This window comes from Chaetodon auriga, chromosome 13, assembly GCF_051107435.1.
Source record: "Chaetodon auriga isolate fChaAug3 chromosome 13, fChaAug3.hap1, whole genome shotgun sequence".
Taxonomy (NCBI): domain Eukaryota; kingdom Metazoa; phylum Chordata; class Actinopteri; order Chaetodontiformes; family Chaetodontidae; genus Chaetodon; species Chaetodon auriga.
This window is the reverse complement of record NC_135086.1, coordinates 21,898,252-21,926,034: the sequence shown is the minus strand read 5'-3', so window position 1 is coordinate 21,926,034 and position 27,783 is coordinate 21,898,252. Positions and strand designations below refer to the sequence as shown.

Below are 27,783 nucleotides of genomic sequence, written 5' to 3'. Positions count from 1 at the left end.
TTTCATTCCTGTAGCACGGCCTTGAAAAGCACACACACTTTCTTCCTGTAAAACCCAGCAGTGTGTCAGCGTACTTAGAGGCTCCATCGACTATAGCTTTTCACATCATCTTTTTTCTATATGCACTTCAGTTGAATACACTCAGGTCTTCCTGCACCTTTACACTTGAGATGTTTTTGTGTTTGTCTTGTTGCTTTTGTGCTTTGTCTGTTTTCCACTGGTCTTCTACAGAAACATCAGTTTAACTGTATTTCTTACAACTGAAATGAGAGATAAACTTAACATTGACATGTTTTGCGCAGACACTTGAAATAATGATCTTGAACCAAAAGTGGTAATCAACTTGTGTCATCTGATATGAAAATAGAAAACTAATCCTGTGTCCTGTGACGTTGCCTCTTTAAAAATATTTGCATATTATTTTTTTGTCAAGTGAAGGCAGGAGATGTACTGCTTTAGAAGGTCTAGTCACGAGCATCATTATAAGACAAGAGGGAACAGAGATCAGCTTTCAGAAAAGCATTTTACTCTAAGCTTTCTTTCTTTTTTTTGTTTTAGGTTTTCAACCTAAATCAGAGGTGACGGGCACATGGGCCTGTGACCCCCCCCAACCGAATCAAATGACAATGGGGCTAAACTGTATAATAACACTGCCTCCTACTGGTAATGAGATTGAACTGCGCTTTATAAAAGCTGAAACGCGGAAAAAAGATAACTGTAGGCCACCAGAGGGGAAAGAAAGAAGATCACCCAACACACACACACACACACACACACACACATCACACTTGGAAAAACAGCCTTTTGGTTCTGTTTTGTTTTAATGTATTACAGCAGTGACACAGTCACACTGAGATATTCGAGGATCCACTCGGTCTCTCACACACATTAACACATACCAGTCTGATATAAGGCTTTCAGTGCAGCGATGTCTGACAGATCCTCTGCCCTCGCACGGCACAGCCAGCGATTGTAACTGCAGGAGGTAAACACACACACAAATGGCTTTAATTTATGGTTCCTGGCTACATGGCTGCAACACACAGCATAATACACATTGGACCGCTGCCTCTCCAGAAACGTCCCTATCATGTAACAACAGAAAAAAATAAAAGTTTGTCTTGTCAAATTTAAAGGCAAGAAGGCTCCATGTGGGTTAGTGATTATAATGTGTGAGATCTGTGAATAATCTGTGGTGTGACTCGTAGACATGCACAGTTCATGCAGTAAAATCATTGTGCAGCTCAAATGGCTGTAAATAGTAAGTATGATGACAAAATAAACGTTTTCATTTAGAAATTCAACTTTCAGCCAAAACTTCCTCTAAAGGCACACTGCTCTGCAAACGGTGGTGTCACACCTGTGATTTCTCCCCATGTTCCCTGTGTGTCCCTACAGTCAACCACTGAATAAATGGCATCAAAGCTGGCGTTTTGGTTGGACTCTTACTTCCTCTGGTGTTGTTTTTGCATGGCTGCCTCTGACATCTGGCCCTGTAGGATCTGTTTCCTCTGTTTGTCCACATCACCCTCCATCCGGGCGAAAGCGTGATTCCCCACCTGACCCAGATCTGACTCCAAAGAATCCTCTTCAGAATCATCTGCGTAAACAAGCAAACAAATAGATAACAACTTGTTATTTACTTCACAAGTTATAATGGATACATTATGGTTGTGGTAGCATATGTATGAATTATGGTAAAGATAATTGCACATAGGACAGATACTGCAGCATATTCAGCTCTGAGGCATATTCAGTGAAACACATTCATGCTCCCACATGCGACACACACACACACAAATGAGAGCCTAAATATAGTTCCGACAGAATGAAAGCAGTAAATGATCCTGGATCTGGCTTTGCTTTGATACGATCATTTTTCCCCCATTTCCACGTATTATTTGCAAAGGAGTGCTTGCTTGCTTGTCTTTATTTTATTTCACACTTATTAATGTGTTTGTGAAACATCTGCCAGTGAGGTCATAAACTCAGAAGACAGAACTGAGACTCCGCTTCTCTGCTTGTTATTCTACAACCACATGTACGGTCCTATGCATGCCCACGCATTTTATCTACATCCAAATGGACATGTGCACGTCTGTCAGCATGTATACATCAGCTTGTTGTTATTGGGTTTCACTCGCAGGCGCCCTGCTTGCTTTGGATCAACACCCCTAAGCCACATCTCTCCCCTTTGAAGCGTTGCCCCAGCAGACATTGAACTGGAGGTCAGTGGAGGCAACCGGCTCAACGCAGAAACCACAAACACTTCCTAACACATGGGCTGGTGTTTCTTTCACAATGCTCTTCACCAGAAACTAACATTTAGACAATATGCAAGCATTAAGATTAGGCTGCTAAATTTAAGAGGTCATACAAAATACAGTTTATATGAAGATTTAAGGACTAACAGGAGTTTGAACTGAAGTTTCCAATAGTTAAAATGGCTTATTTTCAATACAACAGAGTCAGCTACTGTCATATGTGTTGTCTCTGTCTCACTGTAGATATAGATGGAGGACAAATAAAAGTCAAGATATAGCAGTAAGTTAAGGGCCACACTGAGCCTCCAGAACTCTACCGGATAGACCTTCTCTTGTTTGTTACTGACATGTTGAACATTTCTAACTATCATTTAGGAGCGTATGAGTAGCCGGAGGGTTTAAGAGGCTGACCGTGTCAATGTAACATTCCCAGTGTGAGCCTCTCCCCATCTCTCTCTGTCCCCTCGTTTCCTGTCAGATCTCTACTGTATACCCTCTGATTAAAGAGAGTGGAGGAGTGGTAATCGGGAGGTTTTGGGAGAATCGCGGTGGGCCTGTATTGTTCTAGGATGCCTACGGTGGCTGACTCCAGTGTGGACTGAGCTGATGACTTCGCTAATGGCCAGATCCCTCCCCTTTGTCCTGTCACATGAGCAGACATCTGAGAGAAGAGGGCATCATTCAACGTCAGCTAGCATCCGTCTGAAATGAACTTCACATCCAATGTTCTGATTAAGATTTGAGCACTGAAAACATGTTCTCCTCTGAAGCTCATAAAGACGACAGAAAAGCACTCTCTGTACTTTAGCCTGTTTGATGGTACAGACTCTGGTTCATTTTTACCATTTATTTCTTTCCTAAAAAATCTATAAAACATCTTGCATCGCTGCTCTGGCTGAACAGAACTAATAGCAAAAATGTCTTGTTCTCAAAAAGACTGGAGTTTAATTTGGAGACAAATAAAAACACTGTGTCCTAAAACAACCTACGAGCCAACCAAAAAACACCTGCTCTGTGTTAATCGGGCATGCCGGTCGCAGACTGAAGGGCTTTGTAATATGCAGATGATAGTCTGTGGAAAACATCCTCCAGTAAGGTACGGCTCACTGAATGAGCCAGAGAGTGCTAGTGTGGGCTAAAGGATCCAGGAAGCCAGATGGTCCACTGACCCGCTTACAGAATACTGTGCTACACTGCTCTTCCATGCGCTCTGACTGGCTCACTGAGCCCGAACACGTCCTCATCGCAAATGAATTCTTGTCTTCATCTTGGGCTATATTTGATGTTTTGGCTGCTGGTTTGACTGATTGACTGGTTGATATTGCCACTGGACGGGTGACCGACTGGTGTCCCAAATGGCCGAGTGGCTGACTGACTGTGCGGTTTGTTGACTGATTCGCTGGTGAATTGACAGGCTGACTGATGGGCGGTTGAATGGATACTTAGCCAAATGTTTGACTGACTCAATACCTGGCAGACTGATGGATTGAGTGACTAGCTGACCAGCTGGTTAACTCTCAACCCAGAGAGAGAGAGAATAGACTGTCCTCACAGATCAAAGCTAAAGGTCACTTTGTTTGAATTTTTCCTAAATTGAAAGCAGAAACGCTGTAAGCAGAAAAAGCTTCACCGTATTAATCTATCAAAACAAGAGCTCTGTCTTTATTGTGTAGCTGACACCTCAGTTAACTTTGAAGTTCCTCAAACTGAAATAAAAGCCCTCATCTGTCTTAAGTCAAAATTAAAGCAGAGGGGAAAAAAAACAACAGACGGCTCCTTTTCCTCAGTGTGAGATGAGCGAGGACAGAAATGGAAAGGACTCAAATATTAAATTGTGTCTGTGTGTGTTTATTTTGCTGACTCAAACAGCCATGAAGGCACATCAATTGACCTTGGGTTATTTTTTACTGGCACGAGAAGAGTCGGACTCCAAAATTAAAAATCAACCAGTTGAAGTAGATTGCTGACATGAAACGTGAAGCACATGGCCATAAAAGGCTTGTGTACCTTCCAGAGTGCCTGGTTTCTCGGTGATGCGGATCTGTCTCTCTGGGACGACCGGTTCACCCTCAGAGTTGCCAATGTCAGCTGGGATGAGAGGCAGGCAGGCCTTCTCCTCTTCCTCAGAGCGAGGGTAGTACAGAGGCAGTAACTTCTTGTACACCGACTGAAAAACACACACATATGTCAGTATAAAAATATACATACAGACATATGAGACAGCACAGCAGCGTAAGAAGACTGATCTTAAATAATTACACGTGGGTTCAGTCTTTCATGACATCCAGCATCTAAATATGTGTCAGCCAAGGTGCTTTTCAGATGGTCCAACACTGTCTGAAACCCAAATGACTGGAACTTTTTCATGCAGCCAGGTGAAGTGAAGTGGGTTTGAACTTTGACCTCTCTTTAGCTCTCTTTTCTCATTCTTCACACAACTATTTCTGTCACTTTTGTTTGTAATATGAATGCTTTAGGGGAAATACAGTCCAAAGGTGTACTCCATTATCTCCATCTGATGAAGTCTCACTCGTTCCACTCATTCTTACCTGGCTTAACCTGGCTCAGACTAAAGTCATACACACCTCCTCTGTGTCGGACACTGTGAACACCACCGCCTCTATGCTGTTTCCATGATTCTCCAGGAACCTGCGCACTGTTCCTGTACAGACACACAGACACACACACACATGCTTGTGTTACCTTACATACTAAGACATGCCACAGACCTAACAATTAAATTAATTAGGAATTTTGATTGATCAACTATAATGCAAAAAAGGAGAGAAAAGTGTGTGTTACAAGTTCCAACCCCACCAGAAACAATTTCTCTTTGCCTGGCAACAACAGTCCAAAACACAGATTTTCACAGATTTAACTCAAAAAATCTTCACAATAATGAAACTTAGCAATTATTAAGTGGCATACACAATTAAGTGCTTATGAGAATTTGGGTGGATCAGCATTACCTGGACAAATACTACGGAAACTGGCAAAATAGCGTATGTGTGTATATGTGTGCTGTGTGTAATACAGTCCTGCAGTATATCCTCCCTTCATGAAGGTTAGAATGTTCCAGATCAAAAATGAGACTTTATGAAGAAGCAGTCTCTATTTATACACTGAGCTTACTGTTTATACATCCTGATCCATCACCTCTAATGTGCTGAGGTGCATCTGAAATATGGATGTTTTAGGTTTAGTTGTCTTATCTTATCAGACCACCGTGTGTGCTTACGGGAACCTGTCATTCAAGTCGAATGTCAGGCAGACATAAAGAATTGCAGTGCGGGGCCATAAATTAAGTGCGTCTGCCTGTAAAACTTGCTGAGTGTAAACAGTATTGGTGTGTTTGTGTGTGTGTGTGTGTGTGCATGTGTGTGTGTATTTTGATTCCAAGACAATTATCAGTGAGCATGTGGGACTGTGTGCGTGCCGAACATGACATGATAAAAGGCTATCACAGTGAATTTTGCCACAGGTCGTGTGTGCCTGGACCTCACTGATAAAAGGCTGTGTGTGTGTCTTTGTTAACGTCTTACTGAAAGCGATGTGTGTAGCGTCCTCCAGCGGGTAACCTCTTTTGGTCGTGCTCACCACACAGAGGCCGACAGACGTCATCGACTGCTCTCTGAGGCGACAAGAAAAACAATGTGACGTACTGTACACGACATCTACAGTCCACACCAGCGACGCACCCACACTTTGTATATTTTAGTTTCAATACATTTCCCATTATTCTTTTATTCTATTGTATGTGTAGAAATATGCTAATTTAATGCTGAATAAACAGAACATTTCACATGAAGGATTTATTTAGATTTTTTGCTTCCTGACTCTTAAAGCCCACTGTGACTACTTTCTGAACCAGACTCAGACCTTCAGCATTAAACAGAGAGCCATAATTCAACAAAGTCAAGTCAACAAATCACAGCTGGTGCAAGAGGCTTCAGGAGCTTTCATGGTATGGTCTGAGGCAGAGGAACATTCTCGATGTGCAAACCCTGTGCCTTTTATTTGTGAATGGCAGCTTTTTACACTTAAATGAGCTGATATATTCAGCTAGTCTCAGTTCTACCATCAACCCCAAAGACAGATGGTTTAAGCTGTTTATTCCTGCAGTCTTTCAATGCATTTTTTGAGAAGAACCGGGAAGCCCCGAGCGGCTTTCATCAAATCATTGTTTATTTGCACCCGCCAGGCGCAAATAATGTTTATCAAACAAAATCATATCTGACGGGAAAGAAGAAGAAAAGCTTAAGTGTTCTGTTCTCACAGCTCAACTCTACAGGGAATGAATGCGTTTCACAGTAGTGAGCAGTGCAATGTGTCTTTGATTCCACTAACAGCGCCTGCTTAAAGACGGACTGATGGGCTAACTGACTGACTGATGACTGCTTGATGTGATGGTTCTTACGCAGCCAGCTGCATGATGTTTCTGTAGCAGCTGTACAGCGAGCTCTCCGCCGCCGTCCTGTACTTGGCTTTGTATTTTGGTCCCACTGTGTGGATGATGAAACGCGCCGCCAGATTGAAGCCTTTGGTCAGCTTTGCCTCCCCTGTCCGACATCCTGCACACAAAAATGCAAATAAAATGGATTTACCGTATTGTATGAATAGATAGATTGTATTCAAGTTATTCAGATGACAAGAACCTATCTGGAATCCAGCCCTTTGGGATATTTGCCTTCAAGCTTAAGCATTTGTAGAATGTATCAATGCCGCTAACCCCAATCACAGTATGCTCTGTGGATTATCTAGAGTAACCATTGTTGCTGGAAATGGATTTTGCTGCTGTCATTTGTAATGATTTGAACACCACAAACACATTTTTCCCCTGTTTGTATCAGAACCCAAACATCTCAAAACCTCAATAGATAAAACCAAACCTATCTGGATGCCTGCCACTAGAGGTTAGTGGAAAAACACACATTTTTGCACACTTAAAACTGCTGTTTTATTTCAGTTTCATCCCAGCACTCACTCAAAAGCTGTGGATTCTTTGTAGAGGTGCAACGTTCTGACGCTTCAGATTAAATTCAGCTGATCATCACATGCCTGGTTGTGTAAAACCACCAGAGAATTCACATTCATATCTTCTGTTCCCCCACTGACATTTATGTCTTCGGCCTCCAGACTCGAGCCTGCAGCGTGACTGAGCAGGAAAGGCTCAAATCAAACTTTTCTTGGGAGTTGGAGCTCACATTTCCAGCTTTTCCCTCCACTCTACCTTTGAGTTTGAGCAGCTCGTCTCGCAGCTCAGGCCCCGCCAGCTGATGGATCCTGTCAGACACCGGGTTCTTGTCATTTAGAGACTCGTTGCTGGTGTTCACGATGGAGGTGCAGTTCAGCAGGGCCACGTCACCGGCACTGTTGTGGAAAGAAAAACAAAAAGTCTATTTCAGATTTGTGTACAGGCATGTTATCTGTCTACTAATAACAGCTGTCTTTTGGATTTTATTTCACTCTTTGTTTTACACAAATCTCAAACACCAAATAATTTTTTTGTCATACTTTGGTTGTACCACTTTTTCTGAGGTTCCTCGTGTTATATTGCTACTGATCTGCAGTCAAATTTCTCTAGTAATCATTGTCTAAATCGCTTTTATACCTACTTGCAACTAGCATTTACTGCAGTGAATCCTCAAACATCAGCACAAGGCTCACTCCAAGCTCCATCTTACCTCCAAACAATGGGAAAGTGATTACAAGCTCACACATAACCATTAGTACACACACATTCATCAAAACGACCTTCAAGATTGAGCCATTTAGCCAAAGTAAAATGCTTCTTTCATTGCTGCAGTTAAGTCATTTCTTCACTCTGAAGCCATGCAGGGTTTATCTGGAAAGGACAATGAGGAACTGCTTGTGTTGAAAGCATTTGGTCACAGGACATGTTCTGCCTGCAGGGCCGAGAAGGAAGAGTTTTATGTTCACATAATCCCTCTTAGGTAAGTTTGTCGGCAGTCGCAGCCTCTCAGATTTTGTTTTACTGAGTTTTATCTTCATCTGACTAAATCTTTAGGTTAGAAATGTTTAAGTAATTGGCCAGAAAATCAGTTTCATATACACTAGATTGCATCAATAGAAACATTGATCATAAATCTTTGCAAGCTTGTGTATGAGTCACAATGAGGGGTGTGCCATATCGAGCTGTTCACGACAACAGTGGCATCAATTTTAATCACTGAACATTGTGACATGTTGACGTGTTTATGTCACACCTACAGCAGCAGCGAGCCCGTCCGAAAGTGAAAGTAACACTGCTGCCAGTTCTGCTGTGAAGGCGCTGGTTCCAAAAAAAGGGAGCGACATAGTGCGGCAGTGGTTTGGTTGTAATGGGTCAGATCTACAACAATGCATGGTCAAATGTAAGCAGTGAGAGGATTTAAGAAGACGGTAACAGCAGAAGCCTGGAAGCCAAGTCACTGACAAGCTGTTTAATAAAGTAGTACATCAATAACACAATTCATCATTTGTATTAAATTCATTAATTGGTATAACTGCAAAAACTCCCTGTAATATCATGATACAAGTTTGTGGCAATGTCACCTAATTACACAGTGACTGATCTCTGTGTGTGGGATAGTTTTTTTTTGTTTGTTTGTTTTGTTTTTTACCAAAACTACATATGGAGGATATTACTGTATCTTACATCTATGATGAAATTAAGGTTTCTAACATACTTTTATTAACTGGAGTAAAAATGAAAACCAGACTTTTTGAAGGCAGCAACACTTAATCAAACCTGTTTCAGCTTTCCACCATCATCCTCTTAATAACTGGTTCTCAACCACGGGGTCAGGACCCCTCCATGGGTTGCATGGGACAGCTGAAGTCAGGAGTTTCTGTACACCTTTGTAAAAAAAATTCTGTGTTGGATTGAGGTCAGGACTTCACCACTCAAAGCCATTTTTCCATGAACGTTGGAAGTATGCTTGGAGTCATTCTCCATTTGGAAAACCCATTTCTAAGCTGAGTTTTAACAACCTGAGTGTATGTTAACTTCTGCCCTATACTGTTAATCTGAGGAGCAGGTTTCATAAAATTCAATTCCTTTTGGTCACAAGCTCAAAGGTACCACTGCTCTGTTCCTGGAGCTCTGGTCGTGTTAGTGCAGCAGGAATGTGCTCGCTCCTGATGAAGCAGGGCAGCGCCACTATAACAACAAGGCTCTCACTGAGAAGTCGCTGCCAAGTCACGCTGCAGATGGTCATGTGTTCCTCCACAAAGAGGATTTATAAGGTGAGCTGGACTCTGAACTGGTTGGGGCGAGGATGTGGAGCGACACAGGCAGCATTCACGCTGCAGACACAAAACTGCAACGAATACCTGATGAGTGTGTGGGATGTAAGTCACATGTGATAATACTGTTACTGGACAGTGCTGTGTCTTTTGTCTTCAGCAAACTGTCAAAATTCTGATGTTTGCTCTGGTGAAGGCTGTAGTATTTATAGTATTTTCCTTCATAACACACTAACTCTGCCACAGCCTTTCATGCAAGCTGCATGAATCAGTCTAATCAGTGAAAAGTTAAAGCCAAATCTTGATTGTTCTATTCTAGAAGAAATGAATCTTCTATAAACAGGCTGAATCGAGTGGAACACATGATTCACGTTTTAAAATACAAAGCAATGATTTAGAAAATGAGTTCACTGCGCTGACACCATAAACCAACATTTCAGAGAGAGAAATCAGGACTTTAAGTGGGCTGAGAATATTGCTCTAATGTAATGAAAGCACAAGTACATTTAAAGAGCGTGGCCCCAGCGTGATGCTAATTTAGTAAACATTAGGCTTCAAGACTGAAATACAGAGAGCTAAGAAATCCAGTTGCTTTTGACTTGCAGCTACTACGCAAATACCCACAAACCTGGTGAACTGACACACTTCTTCATATGAAAAGAGGATCTATGGCTTCATCTGAGGTGTACTTGGGTCAAGGAAAAGAATCCCGCTTCACTGAAACATCACGCTTCAGTCACCACAAGTTCTCCGAGCCCGTTCGATCCACAGCACGATAACCTTTCACTGCAGTTACTCATTGAAAGAAAGCAATACGGAGTTCAATAGAGTTCACATTGTGGAGGCACTGTTTGACAGATTTTCCTCTTTCCTCACTTTGAGTCTGTTCCAGATGCTGCAAAATGTCTTAAATTGACAGCTGGATGGGACGTCTGATCCCAGGACAACAAATAAAAACTCATGTAAACATGAGCAGTGATTTGGCTTGGAAAGATCTTAGTGATCGGCCCAAAAACAGCCCACTTTTGTCATGGATTGGTCATTTCACAGGAAAATAAAGTGTGATGGGTGAAAATCTGGTTTTCCAGTGATTGGGATGAGTGATTTGTTCACACATTAAACTGACCATCTGTAGAGTGTGCACTTATCAGGTTTCATTCTGAGGGTACCTGTGTTTAAAGGACTAAAGTCTTACTAGAACTCTACAAGATACATCTAAGTGTCATCTTAAGACACAGCAACACATCCACAAGTGTGTGAGATTAGAGTGAGAGTAACTGTGAGGGAGATTGAGCCTTTCAATGAAAGCACATCTTAATGGTTGAATAAATGTATAAATTATTCAAAGATCTGTGTCTCCATAGCTGTGGTGTGGAAAGAACTTCATCATGTCAGACATCCAAAATAACTGATAGCAGCTCCATGTTTGGGCTTACCAACACACTGGTCAAACCCTGTTTTCCAGTGTGTGTAGGTATTTGGAACATTTTGGTGGAAACATTGGAGCTCAAGTTTTGGTGAATGCTCCTCTACTGATGGAGAAAATCTACGACTATCAACGCAGGAGGCAAACTCTGAAACACAAGGAAGTTGACCTGAAACTGAGGCCGAGCTTGTGAGCTTCTGAAAATCTGACAATTTAAAGAGAGGACAGTTTCACCCAAAAGCAACAGCGTGAAGAAATAATATGAGTCACTCACAAGAGGATGATCTTGCGGTTGATGTCTGGCCTGAAGGGGAAGGGCGAGGGGAAGTCCTGCTGGCTGATCAAGCTGTCGCTCTGGTCCGGCGGCGTCTCCTCACCATCCTCACCCAGCTGCTGCTGCCACGTGGGGAGAGTCTGGATGTCCACGAACTGAGAGCGAGCGCCCAGAGGATCCATCCCCTCTGGCACTTGAGGCTGATGCTGGATCTCCAAGCAGGTGCACTGCAAGCACAGGGGGAGAGAGACAGACGTCAAGTCAGCTTCATTTCTAAAGAGGGCTGCAGCCACTTCAATCTGATTTTCATTATTGGTCGAGCTGCTGATTCTTTTCTCAGTTAGAAAAGAAGCTGCCTCTTCTGCGGAGAAAATGCTGCATATTTGTGTAAAAAAGAAGTTCCTCGCTATTTGACTCTGCAGGGCACTTGACATTTGCTACTTGAGTTTGCGGAAACATTTTGTGCCACTGAACTCAATCATGATTGCTGGAAATGTCTGAATATGATGACATTGTTTAATTTGGGCAAGGGTGGATTTCTCTGGGGCTTCAACTACTGATTATCGTCAACTCAACTCATCTATAGATTTATTTTAATGAACTGATCAACTGTTTTTTTTGACAATGACAGTCTGCAAGCTGATTAAAATACTTACAGGGCGAACATCGGACTGCAGCCACTGAGGTTTGTGCTGATTTCAAGTAACAAACTTTCTAAGAAGCCTGCATGTCATAACATCATCAGCAGGTTTGATAAGACGAGCTCCATGTCTCGTTAAAGAGCAGCATGACAGCAGCCTCTTCGTTCAGTCATGTAATGATGGTCCAGCCTTCACATGTGCAGAGCAGAGCTCATGAATCACACAGAAACTCACAGAGTAGCACAGGAAGCTAAAGTTATGTGAAGACATCTGGGTCTTTTAGTCGTGCTTGCACAATCAGGTGACCCATAGATGATTAATCAACACCACTTTTGATGAAACTCTTTCCAGCTTCTGAAATGAGAGAATTTGATGCTTTTCTCTCCACAACGTTATTGTAATCAGAACATTTAGGACTGTTTGTTTGGCCAGAAAGTGCTGAAACAATTTGACGAAGATAGAAAAGAAGATAGAAAATTGATCACCATCTACTTTTATCAATTAGTCGCATAATCTTTCAAATCAATGAAGCAAAAGCACCAAACATTTACTACTCCCACGTTCTCACATGAGGTGGTTTCTTGCCTTGATTATCACTGAGCTTGCGGTCATTTTAAAGGGAGCAAAAGACAGATTAATCACCAGTGAGTATAATTGTGAGTTTTGCTCATTCTGGTTGCTATTTGACAACTGCAACGCTATTGTGGTTTATTTACCTCTCTGTCACTGGTACGGTTTTGAAGGCAGCGCTCCAGAACAGCTGCACGTCATTAACTGAACCAAAACACAGGCTGGAAAGTAAGAGGCAGCATTGGTCCTCAGAGACAGTCACGCTACTGTCAAAAATTACATTTCCACCTGATAGCTGAACTCCTTTAACTTCCTAAACTTATTTCCGACATACCCCATGAGGAATACTTAATATTTAAAGGATGAAGAGTGCAATTTGTCCAGCCAGTGTCTCCCTCAACCACAAAATCAGCATTTAAGCTACCTACCTAGCCAGTTGTATTTCCTCCAGGCAGGGGTGATGTCCACGCAAAGAAAAATAAAGAATGATCAATTCATGTGGACACGACAGTTTATAGACTCAAGAGGTGCTGTCGTTCCTCTGAATCCTCATAGCAGCGAGCAAAGTAATTGCAAAAGCAGTGAAAAATTAAGTTAACCAGGTTTACACGTTTAGCCAGTGTGCTAAGTGCTGAATGCTGCAACGTCAATTCATATAGTGAGTAGAACAACATCCAGTTATGACTTTCAAAATAAAAGTCCAATCGAGCGAAATCTAGATTTTCATTTGTTTAGATAGGCTGACTTAATTTCACAGTGTACATTTTTACAGGTTTGGAGAGGGACTCATTAACCAAAAAAATGCTCAAACTACGCCTTTCTAAAAGCACAAACTGACTCTGTCCCCATAGTTAATTTTTGTGTCCATGCATATTACACATTCTGTCCATCCATCTACCTGGCCCGTCTGTTGCAGATTTTGTAATATTTCCATATTTTGACCATATGTTACATGATTCATTATGGTCAAATAAGAGCTGGATGTTTTTGGCTGCTTAATGTTTTATTTAATGATATACAGGTGAGCTGATGGATATTAATTACTCACAATAACTTGAACTGAACTGCAGGAAATCCCCTGCAGTGTCTTATGTTTTAATATAGATACTAAAAATTGATATAGACATATAAAAGCATCTGATGTTTATCCACAAAAAATCGACCATGACGATACAAACTAGTTGCAGTGTTTCAAAATCTTGCAGAGTGTACACATGTTAAACAGAATTTGGGTCACATTATTTGACTATTCGTATGAAAACCGTCTTAGAAACTCGATTTGGTTTCGCGGATATGTTCAATTTCTTTTTTGCCCTGCCCCTTCCCCATTCTGATGCTAGTGAAGTGATGTCCTGGTATCAAATTGGCACGTTCCTTTATTTTGTACGAGTCATACATACAAACTTCCGGTACTGTTCCCGTTGTTTCGACCTGTTTGACACATTCGTGCTTCAGTCCCGAATCAGCTGACTAATAAGCGAAAAACACTTCCGCTGTGGTTGTTTAGGGACCTGAGAGAAGCCACTACTCATACGTAAACTGCAAAACCGCTGACCATGTTCCAAACACGTCTGACCACAAAAAGAAAAAAAAAACACGATGATCTGCAACAAAATATGAGTATTATTTAGGATTTATTTTCTAAGACCTCATACAGTCAATAAAGTTTACGGTTTAAGTTTTTCTGTGGATAAGCCTGCTGTGTTTTTTTCCTGGGAGCGCAGACCAAAGTAATGAAAAATAATCGATCGAGGAAAGGCAAAAAATAAAATAAAATAAAATAAAATAAATATAAATATACACAAGTTATCTTTCAGCGCACACAGTTATGTTCCATCACTGCTATTGAAAATATGTATTTGTAACAGCACATAATACTTTGTGGTGCATGGTGAAAGGATGTTTTCTTTCACTGTTTACGGTGACATGTGATCGATTGGTTGGGTCTGAAACGGCAGCAGAGGGAAGACAACACAAGTTCAGCTAGCAGCCTCATTTCACAGGTGAGAGGAAAAACTAACCAAATATATAATGAATTGCGTTGACAGAAGTAATTTTAACTTGGTGTAAAAGATATACAGACATAAATGTTCTCCATGTCATATTTTAGGAGCTACATTTAGGCAGGAACTTCACCACGTGGGTTCGTGAACAACCGGTGTGTCGCGGATAGATGCACTCGTTTCGTTGTACGAGATCGCTCGGCGGACGGGGTTAGCCATGTATTGAGCTATTTCATGGGTCTTAAACTCTAAACCCCACCACGCGGTCAATTGTGTGTTACAAAATAAACGTACCTATGTGTATCTGTAGTGGCGTGCTAAACCTAGCTAGATATTTCCATGAAGTAGCCTACACTTTTGCGTTAGTTGTCACCAAAATAATTTGAAAAGCATCATGTACAACCATTAGCTACAGAATTGTAGTTGTGGAAATATTGAAGTGACACATAAAAATGGCACGAAACGCGATAAGCTCCCTTCGGACCACAACAGACACGTTAACATTACTAATATGTTGCAATGTATGCATTATGATGATTGCTGCTTGAACACGTTAATGATGTGTAATGATTTAGTCGTTAGTGCCTTATGTTTGTATGTTGTAATGTGCTGAATTATTTGCGTCAGTTAAGCACTGTTCTCATTTCCGTATAGACACTTTTTTACCAAACGTTTGTTGATACTTTTGCATGCTTCAGGTCTGGGCTGTGTGTCACGGTTTGGTCTAGACCTCTTAGCTCCAATCAGGGAAATCTTAATGCTTCTGCATTGATATTTGAGTAAATAATGTGCCTCTGATTTTTGTGGCAGCAGTTGGAAGGACTGTCTGTGTTTCAACATGAAACACAAGGCCCATAAAGAAATCCATTTCCCGGTTTGGTGGGAGAAAGTAGACTGACCTGGCCTTGGATCTTGAACTTAATCTTCAAAATATTTCAGAATATGTTTATTCTGCACAGGAACATCAATCAGTCAAAGTCTCTTCTATGTCTTGGTGAAACAGGATCCGTCGTCACTTACGGCTGCCGGTCATGGGGTTGACCAAGCAGTACCTGCGCTACATTCCCAGTGCAGTGTTTGGAGTGATTGGCAGCCAAAAAGCCAACATCGCATTTGTGATCCTCCGCGGGGGAGAGAAGGGACGCTACGTCGCTGTGGCTGCGTGTGAACACGTGTTCATCTGGGATGTCCGAAAAGGAGAGAAGGTGAGATTTTGAGGTGGATGCAACAGCAGTGGAGGACAGGTCCAGATCTCCAACAAAGAACGTTTGTGCAACTTTAGAAACCCCTTCCAGCTTAGATCGTCTCCAGATTTCATCCAGCTTCTGTCTTTCCATGCAGGTCCTGATCCTGCAGGGCCAGAAACACGAGGTGACCTTCCTCTGTCCCTCACCCGATGGCATCCATATCGCTGTGGGCTACGAGGATGGTGCTGTGAGAATCTTTAGCTTGCTGAATGGAGAGAGCAATGTCTCCTTTAATGGGCACAAGTCAGCTGTCAGCGTCATACACTACGACAGGCTCGGAGCTCGGCTCGTCACTGGTTCCAAGGTAAGCAGGCGGGCTGTTCTTGGTTTTTGTGCACAGGGATGACGTCATGATGAGAATATGCAATTTCCTGAGAAGCATTTTTCAAATCAAACTTCTGTCTGAATTCTGGGCTGCTGGTTTATTATAGTGCATTTTAAGCACGTTATGACCTTTTCCTCCCCCTGCAGGACACAGATGTGATTGTGTGGGACATCATCAATGAGTGTGGGCTGTACAGGCTGAGAGGCCACAAAGACATCGTCACACAGGCCTTGTTCCTCAAAGACAAGAACCTCCTGGTCACGAGGTAATGCACCTTTTACGTGATTCCTTTGCTGATTGGCGCATTTCTTGACAAAATGTAGATCATCATTGAGGACACAGAGGAGTCTGACTTATGTCCACTGTGTCCTCAGTGGTGGCAGAGGTCAAGCTTATTTGTTAAAACACATACTGTACACAGAGATAAGAATCAGTAATTCATGTTATGAAGCTCCTTATTAATTCCACTGACTTAACCTTCACTGTTGTGATTTCTGCCTCTACAAACTTTTGTAGTCTTTCACAGTAAACAATTTCCACCTATTATTATAGTTTAAAGAGAACCCGCCACACACTCAGTCAGTAGTGTTTTTGTGCAACTATTGTGAAAAGTTATCTCATTCTGAAGAGCTGATTACGCACTTTGAAGGTCTTCATATTCACAGATGACAGTGAGAGCTTTAGGGCACCGTCCCAGCAGACCTTCTGGGGCGTGATTTTCACATCGTCTCTCTTTTTGACCTCATCCACTTTTGATAAATGAGCACATTTCTACTTTCATAAAACTTTTTTATTAATTTGGGACAACGGAATTCCCCACATGTTGTCACTTCATATACATAAGCTTGGTGTTACTTTGTACAGACAGTAGATAATGTGGTGTTTGTGAGTTTAAGCTGCACTACATGACTTCACGCTGCCGATGATGCAACCAGACAGCCTTATGATCCTGCATGTGGCTTTGATTAGTGCTTTTATGTTTCAAACAATTTAATCTCAAGTGTATTGTAATGTTTAATATGATATTTGTGGTTTTTAAGGTGATAGCCTTAAAATTAAGCACCCTCTTAGGTTTAACACTTTCAAAACAAGAACTGCACAGTGTTACTAACAGTGTGTCTGTCTGTGCTCTGCTGCTGTACAGCTCCAAGGACAGTTTTGTGAAGTGGTGGGACCTGGACACACAGCACTGTTTCAAGACCATAGTCGGCCATCGCAGTGAGGTGAGGGGCTTCTTACTCTGCAGGCATTAACATAAACAAAAGGATGCCCTGACTGAGGAATGTATGAAAATTAACAGCTGTTAGTGTGATGTAAGCTGGCTAACATCAGCTGAGATCATGTGGGCCATTTGTCAGGCTTCAGGTTATGCGTTTGTGGCCAAATCACAGTCGTTTCAGACCAGTCGGTGTCCTGTGAGGAACTGCTGGCAGCTACAAGTGTGTTTTACATGTGGCGACAACACCTTGACTGAAAGAAGAGCAAAGAGCGGCACTGAGAGAAGATGTTTTCACTCTTCTCCCGATCGGCTTCAGCGAGAGTTTCGCTCTCCTACTATAATGTCATATGGTTCGTTGACCTGATTGGCTGAACTTAGGCCATGATCGACGGTGATAAACAGATGGTTCATGCAATCACCTGCCAGGTCTTTTTCAAAGTGCCTGCTCTTTTCCAAACAGTTTCCATGGACGACGTCCCGAATGGTTCTGTGTAACAAGCCATCTGCCGTGTGAGGTTAGGGTAACATCACTTTAGCCTGAATGAATTAAAGAAAAGTTCCTCGTTACCGAACGCATGTAAACATAACCGGTGTTATCAGAGAACTCACAAGCATTTAGCACTTCTCACACTCCTTGATTTCCATGCCTCTGACTTTTCAGTTGTGGTGTTTTCTAAAGCTAAAGGAAACAACTGGCACGGGTGGTAAGAACTGCTCAAGGCATCGTGGGCTGCCCCCTTCCTGACCTGGACTCTATATATGCAGGCCGGGTCAAGAAGAGGGCAAGATCCATCGCCACGGACCCCAGCCACCCGGGCCACAGTCTGTTTGTACCGCTTCCATCAGGAAAGCGGTACAGGAACATACGAACAACCACAAACAGACTGAGGGACAGCTTCTTCCCCAGAGCTGTCAGAGCAGTCACCCCCTGCAGCACCTCACACACACCTCACCACCCCGCAGCAACGGGGAAAGATGTTTCTTTGCTCTGCATTAGCTGCTGATGAAAAAACAAACCATTGGAATGCTAATATTTTGTTCAAGTTAACATTGTCCTACTTGAATGAATGAGATGAACCTATGTGACTGTATATTTTCCTGCATGTGTGTATGTGTGTGTGTGTGTGTGTTTGTGTGTGTGTGTTTTAGGTGTGGGGCATGCTGCTGCTGAACCAGGAGAACAGGCTGTTAACAGGCTCAGCGGACAGTGAGCTTCGAGCCTGGGACATCAGCTACCTTCAGGAGGTGAGGAAGAACTGGGCTTTGTTCTTTGTACTGCTCACTGTAACTGTCTGATATAGAGAAGAACTGGGTCGTTAGCTTGATCTCTGACAGCCACTATGGACGAATAAAAGTCCCACCTACTCAAACTTTACCAAAAGAGAATGCGAAACCCTGATGCCACACATTTCAGCAGCTGTGATTTGGTTATTGAAGAATGTGATTTGAACGGGTTAAAATGGCTCCTACAATATATGCAATATTTTTTTGAACAGTATATAAACTAACAGGTACAATTGTGCTCAATTTTGACCGTTTTTGTTCTGTTTTCTTACCTGTTCACTGGTCGAGAAGTCTAAATTTAAACATCTGTTTTAACATCAGGGAAATCAGAACTTCCCTGTGTAGGCCAGGCTTTCTGGGAGCCTTCTTAGCCCGAGGCAGTGGGAGCTGTTAGCCCAGGACTAAGAAAACTTTCACACTGGCACAATCCTGGCGCATTCCAAAGTGGGCTACCTTGACTTTAGCCTAGGGCACGCTGGCCTGCCTCCAGAGCAGGGTTAGCCCTGAGTTTGTGGGGTTATCCCCTGAAAATTGACTAAACATTTAACCCAGGGTTAGTAGAAATGCAGCTTAAATTGTAAAGCCAGAGGCTGAGGTTAACCCTGCAGTACAAATGTGTGTGTGTGAAAAGGGGCTATGGATAGCCGTGGACTACTATAGTGTGAAAAGCTGTTATGTGTTTTTACGTTGGATAAATAAATAAAAACTGATGTTGGCTCTGTCCGTCTGTCCGTCTGTCTGTCTCTCTGTATCCTGCTCAGGAGAAAGCTGAGGGTGAGCCCAAGATTAAAAAGGGGAAATCTCTGCTGGATGAGGACGATGATGACGACAATGAGGAAGGGGTGGATGAAAGTCTTGAAGAGGTATGAGGGTAGTCGTGAGTATATTCTTGTGAGAATACTGTAATAAAATGATGAAGAGTACATGGGTATATATTGTTTTTAACAATTGTATTCCTTATCAAGCAGTGTGTATCTGAGATGAATGTCCTGTGCTTGTATTTGGCATTTAACTTTCCTCTCTCTCCTTCTCTCTCAGCGGATCTTGAGTTGCAGGAAAGCTGGTTCAATCTTGAGAGAGGCCAGAGACCGAGTCGTCTCCCTGACAGCAGACTCCAAGGCCAGAGTCATCGCCTGCCATGTGAGTGTTGAAGTGTCCTCTGGTTCCCTCTGAAAGATCAGAAAATGTATCATGATGGGTAATGAAATGACACCATGGCCACAGTAAAGCACAGATGAAGCTGACTTATTTTCTGCACTCTTTTACACTCACCTTACAGTTTCAGGCACGAGCTCAAATTAGATGTTTTTTTTGTGTTGTATGAGGGGCCATCTGAGGCCATCCATTGTCAGTTTTTGGGGTTTTTCCTGGCACTGTTGAATCACTCTGGCCCTCTTCGGTGGCCGTTTGGCTGACTTAGCACATCGATTCAGCATTAAAAACAGTCTTGTGGCTGTTCAACCACGTGAATTAGTGATTTTACTCATTTTGTGTGGTTTCTACTTATTTTTTGCCTTTTTCTTTGTCCACAAGCATGAAACCACAACCTGACAGCCTATCACTTTGAGGCCGTTTATTATGATTCACAATGGCATGAAAATAGTTTGCTGCCTAGTTTGTTTTGTTTGTGTTTCCTTAACGTTTTTTGGACTAGGAACACTGTTTACTGACAAGTTATTTCCTGTCGTGCAGGCTCAGGCAGAGTGAATGTACTTGTCTGTGGTCAGCTGGCTGTCAGCTGCAGTTTTCACGGTGTGTTCAGTTAACATGAAGGGAAGTGAGGCAGTGTGAGGCAGCAGTTGAGTATTGTCAGTGTTAGTTATATGAAGTTGGCCTGATGTGTCAGGGCCTATAAACTGGAATTAAAGAGAGATTTTTTTCATTGCTGTTTAGTGGTTTTATACCCAATCATTGCACACAGTGTTTAACAGAGTTTTTGACTTTAAAAGCACATTATTGATGTTGATATTTTATATGTCGAAAGGTAATGGTGGACATATCCATTTCCTCTCTCCATCAGGGCAATGATTCGATCCTGGAGCTCTTCACTGTGCTGTCAGAGGAAGAGGTACAGAGGAAAATGACAAAGAAGATGAAGAAAGCCAAAAAGAAGGCAGCAAAGTAAGCTCAGGACAATATTTCTGTTTAGTTCATTTAGAAGATTTACCTGCTTATTTATTACTGTTACCAGATCTACTACTAAATATTACTGCAGAGAACAATGTTCACATCTCTTGATACTTCTGCTTATTGCACTTTTTACTACTACTTCTACACTGCTACCACTATAATAATAGTAATAAATGCTATTTATATTGCGCTTTCCTTAAGACTGTGATAAATCGCTTCCCCAAAAGATAAAGCACAATAAGGCAACAATAATAAAATAAATTCACACAGAGGTGAAAGCTTTTTTTTTTTTTTTAAATGTGTGCTTCAAACACATTGATGTTACTGGTGTGACACTTCCTGCTGCTATTTCTGTTCCTTTCACTAATGTTTTGTGTAGTTTATCTAGCACTGCTCACTACTGCTAATTTTAATACCGCTGCATTATAGTGTGCAAACAGCTGCTGTACAGTTCTGAGGGCAGCATGCTGAAGCTTGTTGTATGCCTGCCCCCTGCTGTAGAGCTCAGGAAGATGCAGGTGAAGAGGCAGCAGAGCCTGTGGTGGAGAGGAAGCTGACGGACGAGATCATCAGACTGACCAACATCAAGGCCTCCGCCAAGATCAGGTCAGTTTGGAGCCTTGACAGTAGCTTAGAGTTTACAGAGCTGAGCTTGTGTCAAGGACAAACCCCAAAAATAGACACTCAGAAGCTTAATCATTCATCCAGACTGAACGTACAATCAGTGATGTTAGCCACTAATTGCATCTTTACTCTTTAACTCCTCACACAACCGTCCTCCATCCCCTCTCAGATGGGTGGAATGCCTGTCATGTGTAGGTGGTGAGCTGAAGGTGGCGCTGCTGCTGCAGAACAACACTATTGAGACGTACAGCCTGAAGACTTCAGACAAGACCCCCACGGCCAATAAGACGGCTCGCCTCACGCTCGGCGGACACCGCACTGATGCTCGCACGCTGGCCTTCAGCTCGGACAACCTGGCCATCCTCTCCGCCTCTGGTGACACTGTCAAAGTTTGGAACAGGTGAAGCTGCTTCAGCCCGCTCAAGGCCTGGAAATGTCTTTTAAGTCTCAGTGAGTGGTGGTCTAACAGAATGCCCGCCTCCCCCTGTTGCAGGTCAACTCTGCAGGTGATTCGCACCATGACCTGTGAATACGCGCTCTGCTCCCTCTTCGTACCTGGAGACAGACAGATCATTCTGGGAACGAAGAGCGGGACGCTGCAGATCTTTGAGTTGGCCTCAGGAAGCCTGCTGGAGACTGTGGATGCCCACAGTGGAGCCCTGTGGTCCCTGTGCCTCGCACCAGACCAGGTAAACCCGACCACCTGCAGCACCCTGCAGTCCCACCTGTCTTACTCAGTTTTTTCTGTTTCTTACCATGTGATACCTTTTATGTTTTCAGAAACAACTGACTTTTCTGTGCTTTTTCATTTGCTGTGTTTCACTCGTGTAGAGGGGGATTGTCACAGGAAGTGCAGATAAGACAGTGAAATTCTGGGAGTTTGAGCTGGTAAAGGACCAAGGGACTGGCCAGAAGTAAGTCACCACCAGTCAGTGTTCAATTATCAGTATGATCTCATATTTCCTTCCACCTTGAATAAAGTTCTCAACTAAAACAGGAGTCCTCTCAGATATTTTGCAACAAAACCTTTTGTCATATTTATATCTGATAAAAGTCAGGAAACCCCTCACAAAGCAGACCCCACTGAAAGTGAATGCTAAAAAAAAGTTTCATCTTTTAGAGAGTTTTGCGTTTACAAATAAGTGGTTGGTTTTAAGTCATGTCAAACTACTTAGAAGTGTAATTATTGATGATTTATACAATAGTCAGTCAGCTTTTTACTCACACCAGGTATAATGTGCAGTAGTAATCAGCATATTCTCTGTACTAAATATAAGTTGGTCTTTATCTGTGATGTTAAATCTTACATCGAATGTACGTCACAATATTCGATTGTGAGTTAGAAAAGCACAAAAATACTCAGTAACAAGACTTAGACCTGACTCATTTTAATATTGCCATCAGATGACTGTGTGTGTATGTATGTATGTGTGTGTGTGATATAGGAGGCTGACAGTGAAACACGCACGCACTCTGCAGCTGGAGGAAGACGTTTTGTGTGTGAAGTTTTCTCCTGACCACAGACTGCTGGCTGTCTCTTTGTTAGACTGTACTGTGAAGATCTTCTACACAGACACACTGAAGGTACATCACACATGCATGTATACATATACAACAATACACAACAACACATCTACCTGTCACTTATATAACCATGACATATACAGTGTGTAATTGCATCATTGATAGCATCATCCTAACTGAACCTTTCTCCCTCTGGCTGCTTCAGTTCTTCTTGTCTCTGTATGGACACAAGCTGCCTGTACTTTGTCTGGACATCTCACATGTGAGTATCCTCAAGCTGCAAAACTGTTAACTGTCAGCTGCTTTTAGGCCCCAGTGATAAAGGTGATGCTGCACTTTATTTAGCAAGATGTTCGCAGTTAGACAACTGTGAAAATTCATGGCAGCTGTAGCACGGTCAAGAGTCAGGGGAATATCCTTTTGTATGTGTGACTCTGAACCTTACACATTTTTTCTCACAATGTTAATGACTTCCTGACAGAGCCTTATTGTAAATAGACTGTTGTTTAAATCACAACAATCTTAAACCGCTCGTCTTCAGTTTCAGCTCATTATGGTCACTTCCTGGCTGGGCTGGACACACGGCCCTGTCATGCAGACTCTGATCTTGTGTTTCTGTTATCCAGGACAGCACACTCATCGCCACCGGCTCCGCCGACAGAAACGTGAAGATCTGGGGCTTAGACTTCGGCGACTGTCACCGCTCCATGTTTGCTCACGACGACAGGTAACGCCCAGCAGTGCAGGCCCAAAGCAGTCGTGTGCTCATTGGAACAAAAACAGTTGTTATCAAGTATGTGGTGGTGAAACAGTTTTCTTGGCACTTTGCAGCTCTGACTTCATGTGTTGTGGTCAGGGACTCTGATCCATGTCCTGTTAACTCTGGCTGCCCTGTGACTTCACACCAGCTGCTCTTTCATCTCACCGCTCAGCTGTTTTCTCATGGATCATCTCACTTTTTGTCCTCGCTCTTTTTTTTTGTTCTGTTTTTGCTTGATTTCCAGCTTTTCTGTGTTCATTTAGTTTTCTTTCAACCTGCCCTTTTGCCCTTTACGTTCTCTTTTACTGTGTCTCTTGCTTATTAGCTTTCTTTGTGTCTATTTCTATTGTCTTCCCTCATTATTTCCTGCTTTTCTTTGTTTCTTTTGTCTTTTTGTCACCACTTTGAAACTTTGGGTTTATTTTCTATTTTACCTATGCACTTGGCTGACCTTCTCTCTCTTCCGTCACTCTGTTTGTTCTCTACAGCGTCATGTTCCTCCAGTTTGTCCCCAAGACTCATCTCTTCTTCACAGCAGGGAAGGACAAGAAGATCAAACAGTGGGACGCCGACAAGTTTGAGCACATCCAGACGCTGGAGGTGAGACTCTTATCCACACCCTTGATTTTTGGGGTCAAGTGGCTTAGACCAAGCTCCCTTTAGCTGAATTGCAAATGAGAAATGAGGTCATTTGTCAGCTGTAAAGGAGATTTGTCGAGTCCTGTGAGGATGATGTTCTTGATTCTCAGTATGTGTGACTGTCACAGCAAGGAGACAAGCTTGGTTTAAGAAAAGGCTGAAGGCAGCAAGACAAGAGACTGAAAAAACAGGAGAGTCTGGGAAAGCGCAGACAAAAAGTCGACTGGTTCCTCCATGTCAAGTGTCCAATCAGTGGTCTGCGATGTTTTCATTCCACCTTTTAGTACCGGTTCAGTTCATTTGGAACCTGGACCGATGTGATACCACAAAACGTACTAGGTACTCAGTGCTATCCAGAACTTTTGCCAATGGAAATGATCACTTGTTTGTGTCGTTTGTGTTGTGGTTGCAGCATGGTTTTTTGCAGTTGAAAGGCAGCTAAAAATAAGGATGTAATGGCCATTACACACTGGAATCTGCCATTCTTTGATCATCACCACTTTTGAGGTGATGACTTGAGGCTATCATCACGGGAAAGGTCATGTTATTATTTTAATTAGTTGATCTTGTATGTTTGCACTAAATTTGAAGGCAATCCATGAAAACGTTGTTGATATAGTCAAAATTACAGAAGGGCTAATGGGCTGCCGACATACATGATCATACCTCGAGCCGTGTCCCGATTGTGGCTATGAGAACCACAACTTTAAGATATCAGTTGGAAGGGTGTGACTAGGGGTAGTTTTAGAAGTTAATTGGTAGGGGATTCAGGGGATTTTGTTCCTGCCCAGTTGTGACCTTATACATCATGAATCGTGTTGTTTTGACATTTGGCTTTCGTCTCTGCCTTACAGGGCCATCATCGGGAGGTTTGGTGTCTCTCCATCAGCCCTAATGGTGACCACCTTGTGTCGTCATCCCACGACAAATCCCTGCGTCTGTGGGAGAGGACGAGGGAGCCCATCATCCTAGAAGAGGAGCGGGAGATGGTGAGGTGGAGGACAGGGTAGACGCAGACAGTTTGAAAACACACACCTGTCTCTAAATGACCCTGTTTTCATCTCGACAGGAGCGAGAAGCAGAGTTTGAGGAGAGCTTGGCCAAAGGAGATGCGCCTGTGGTGAGTGCTCAGTTTTCAACTTCAAGCATCATCAACGTCTTTAAACTGGATGTTTGACACTTAGGCATCTCATTGCTGTTTTTAGTGTCATTTAAATGACAGTTTGGATGAACTCACATGGCCAATTAACTGAACTGAAGGAAAATGCAAAGTATATCACCACCAAAGCTCCAATTGGGCTACTTTTTTAGATCAAACCAAAACCAGTTCTGCTCTGTTAGATGGATGTAAGTGATGCCTTAACGTGTTTTATCTGCAGGTACCTGGAGAGACTCAAGGAGAGGCAGCACCAGCTGGCAAGAAGACCGTTGAGACAGTCAAAGCTGTGAGTTGATGTCACCTCCTGTAGCATGAATACCATTCTGATTCTGATTAGCACCTGTTGGATCTTGCGTGGAGCACCAATGAAATGTGAATATTAGCTTAGGGTTGTAGTTTTATGCCATAGTTGATGTCATTGACATTAAAATACATGTGTCATTGGCCAGTACTGGCATTCAAACCACACCCATTGGGCATTCAGACCCTTGACCTTGACCCAGGTTTTCATAGAGTGAAAGCTATGAATTAATTACATTTCTGTTGTCTTTATTGATATTCTTGCTGTGTCATGTTATGTCTTTGCAGGCAGAGCGAATCATGGAGGCTCTGGAACTTTACAAAGAGGAGATGAGGAAGATGGAAGAGCATAAATATGCCTGTAAGAACGCAGGCAAAGAGGTAGAGACACAAACCAGTCATCCTACTTTTTACGACCTCTGTTGTTCCCCATCATAGAGGTGAACATCCTGTTTTATCAGCGCAGGGTTGACCTGTGCAGCAGCTGCAACTGCACCGATAAAGCATCACAGTTAGATAGAACGGATCAATATTTTAAGTCTCATCTTTGGATTGACTTCTGTTTTGTTTGGATTGATTTCTGCATGTGATGGAAAAAGTTTCTTTACATTTCTATTTGTTGTTTGTTTGTTTTTATGATGTCAGTGTCATGATTTATCAAATAAATTTGACCGCTGATGTCCTTTTGCAGCTTCCTCCACCGAAACCCAATCCCATTCTTGTGGCCTTTGGAAATGTCTCAGTAAGTAGAATAATGCTGAAGGATAAATGTCAATATTGCCTTCAGTAACTGAACATTGATACCAATAATACACCTCGACTAATTGTTATTCAGTTGTTTTTAGCTGTACTGACTGTGTCTGTCTGTGTCCCTCTCTCAGCCGTCCCGCCACGTTTTAAATGTCATAAAGAAGGTCAGATCGAGGTAAGATGTGAGCCCAGGGTGACAAGACCAAACCCACATGATATTTCACTCTGACTTAACCCATAAAGTTAATCACCATCTGCAGTGCTCTGTGCATATAAACAGCCTGTGGGTTTTTTTTCCTTCCCTTTGTTTATGTTGTGATCACCAGTGAGCTGGAGGTTTCTCTGCTGGTCTTACCCTTCCCTTACATCCCTGAGCTGCTGATGCTGTTCAACAGCTACATCCAGCAGGGCCTGGAGGTGGAGCTGGTCTGCCGCTGCCTTTTCTTCCTCCTCAAGTGCGTATTATTCCTCTGTGCCAAATAATGTTTTGGAAATAAAGAGAAAGACTTTGATTCTGTAGCTTGTCTGTTTCCTTTCCAGAGCACATATAATTATAAATGTTCTGCACAAGCTGCGGTTTCTTGCAGTATACAGTATTGGGCTGAGCTGACATTGTTGTCTGTCTGTTTGTTTGCAGGATCCATTTTGGTCAGATCTCCAGTAACCAGATGCTGCTGTCTGTCATAGATGAGCTAAGGACCAATACACTCTCAAAAGTGCGCGAAATCAAAGTAAGTAACATCTGGAAAAGAGAATTTGGTCACAAAGGAAAGCTGTTAGTTGTCATCATCACACTTTTCCCTTTTCATTTGCTCATCACCTCTTCTGTCTTTGTTTCTCAGGATGTGATGGGCTTTAACAGCGCAGGGCTCCAGTTCCTCCAGCGGGAGATTGAGAGCAAAGAGGATGTGATGTTCTTTGCTGAAGCCACAGGCCAACTGAAGGAAAAGAAGAAGAAGAGGAGGAAGAGAGAGCGAGCCATCCTGACCATCGCTTGAATCATAATGGACGCTTTAGAAACATCCGATCCTCATCTCCTCCAGCCATGGTCTGGTCCAGGGGTGGACAAGAGGGTTTATACTGTTGGTTTTTGTATGTTAAGGAATTCTGCTAGGATGTAACACAGTGTTATTCGGTGACACGCTTCATTTCACAAATAAACTTTGTCTGACTTTTTCTCACAGCACTTCAGGTTTTATAGAGGTTTTCAAAACAAATAAATCCTCCACTGCACAGAGAAGTGTAGTGCGTATACACAGCAGTTCCCTCTGCAGCTTCAGGTCTCTATAAAATACATTCACATACAGTTAGGGCCTAAATAGATGCATTTCATGTTTAAAGCAGTGTTAATACTCCCCCCATGTTCACCACACACAGCAGACTGGTATGATTTAAA

At 42.6% G+C, this 27,783-nt stretch overlaps 2 protein-coding genes across 2 annotated transcripts in view; one reads left to right on the top strand and one right to left on the bottom strand.

The window, feature by feature from the left end:
- The window catches only part of gdap2 (ganglioside induced differentiation associated protein 2), a 30,336-nt gene extending 17,254 nt beyond the window's left edge, over positions 1 to 13,082 (bottom strand). Inside the window, exons 1-9 of the mRNA XM_076747253.1 lie at positions 12,852 to 13,082; positions 11,213 to 11,439; positions 7,495 to 7,634; positions 6,682 to 6,835; positions 5,807 to 5,895; positions 4,850 to 4,926; positions 4,272 to 4,431; positions 1,450 to 1,600; positions 900 to 976 (exon numbers count right to left, since the gene is read on the bottom strand). Of these exons, the coding sequence (XP_076603368.1) occupies positions 900 to 976; positions 1,450 to 1,600; positions 4,272 to 4,431; positions 4,850 to 4,926; positions 5,807 to 5,895; positions 6,682 to 6,835; positions 7,495 to 7,634; positions 11,213 to 11,394 (1,030 nt within the window). The 5' untranslated portion in view covers positions 11,395 to 11,439; positions 12,852 to 13,082. The remainder of the gene's footprint in view (positions 1 to 899; positions 977 to 1,449; positions 1,601 to 4,271; positions 4,432 to 4,849; positions 4,927 to 5,806; positions 5,896 to 6,681; positions 6,836 to 7,494; positions 7,635 to 11,212; positions 11,440 to 12,851) is intronic.
- A 1,293-nt stretch (positions 13,083 to 14,375) lies between these two features.
- wdr3 (WD repeat domain 3) lies at positions 14,376 to 27,572 on the top strand. The gene is made up of 26 exons (XM_076747782.1): positions 14,376 to 14,426; positions 15,430 to 15,631; positions 15,768 to 15,977; positions 16,145 to 16,263; positions 17,143 to 17,221; positions 18,367 to 18,462; positions 19,263 to 19,364; positions 19,540 to 19,641; positions 20,522 to 20,622; positions 21,133 to 21,237; positions 21,425 to 21,655; positions 21,749 to 21,944; positions 22,087 to 22,169; positions 22,701 to 22,839; positions 22,985 to 23,041; positions 23,406 to 23,506; positions 24,028 to 24,139; positions 25,033 to 25,167; positions 25,248 to 25,298; positions 25,558 to 25,623; positions 25,926 to 26,018; positions 26,329 to 26,379; positions 26,519 to 26,562; positions 26,714 to 26,842; positions 27,025 to 27,118; positions 27,230 to 27,572. The coding sequence occupies exons 2-26, from the start codon at positions 15,458 to 15,460 to the stop codon at positions 27,383 to 27,385; spliced, it is 2,826 nt and encodes a 941-aa protein (XP_076603897.1). The 5' UTR covers positions 14,376 to 14,426; positions 15,430 to 15,457; the 3' UTR covers positions 27,386 to 27,572.
- The last annotated feature ends 211 nt before the right edge of the window (positions 27,573 to 27,783 follow it).

What these genes read in the sequence shown, in the direction of transcription:
- wdr3 (XM_076747782.1), top strand. Translation starts at nt 15,458, where the DNA reads ATGGGGTTGACCAAGCAGTACCTGCGCTACATTCCCAGTGCAGTGTTT. An exon ending in AAGGCCTCCGCCAAGATCAG is followed by an intron (nt 21,238 to 21,424) that starts GTCAGTTTGGAG and finishes ATCCCCTCTCAG; the next exon opens with ATGGGTGGAATGCCTGTCAT. An exon ending in AGCACATCCAGACGCTGGAG is followed by an intron (nt 24,140 to 25,032) that starts GTGAGACTCTTA and finishes TCTGCCTTACAG; the next exon opens with GGCCATCATCGGGAGGTTTG.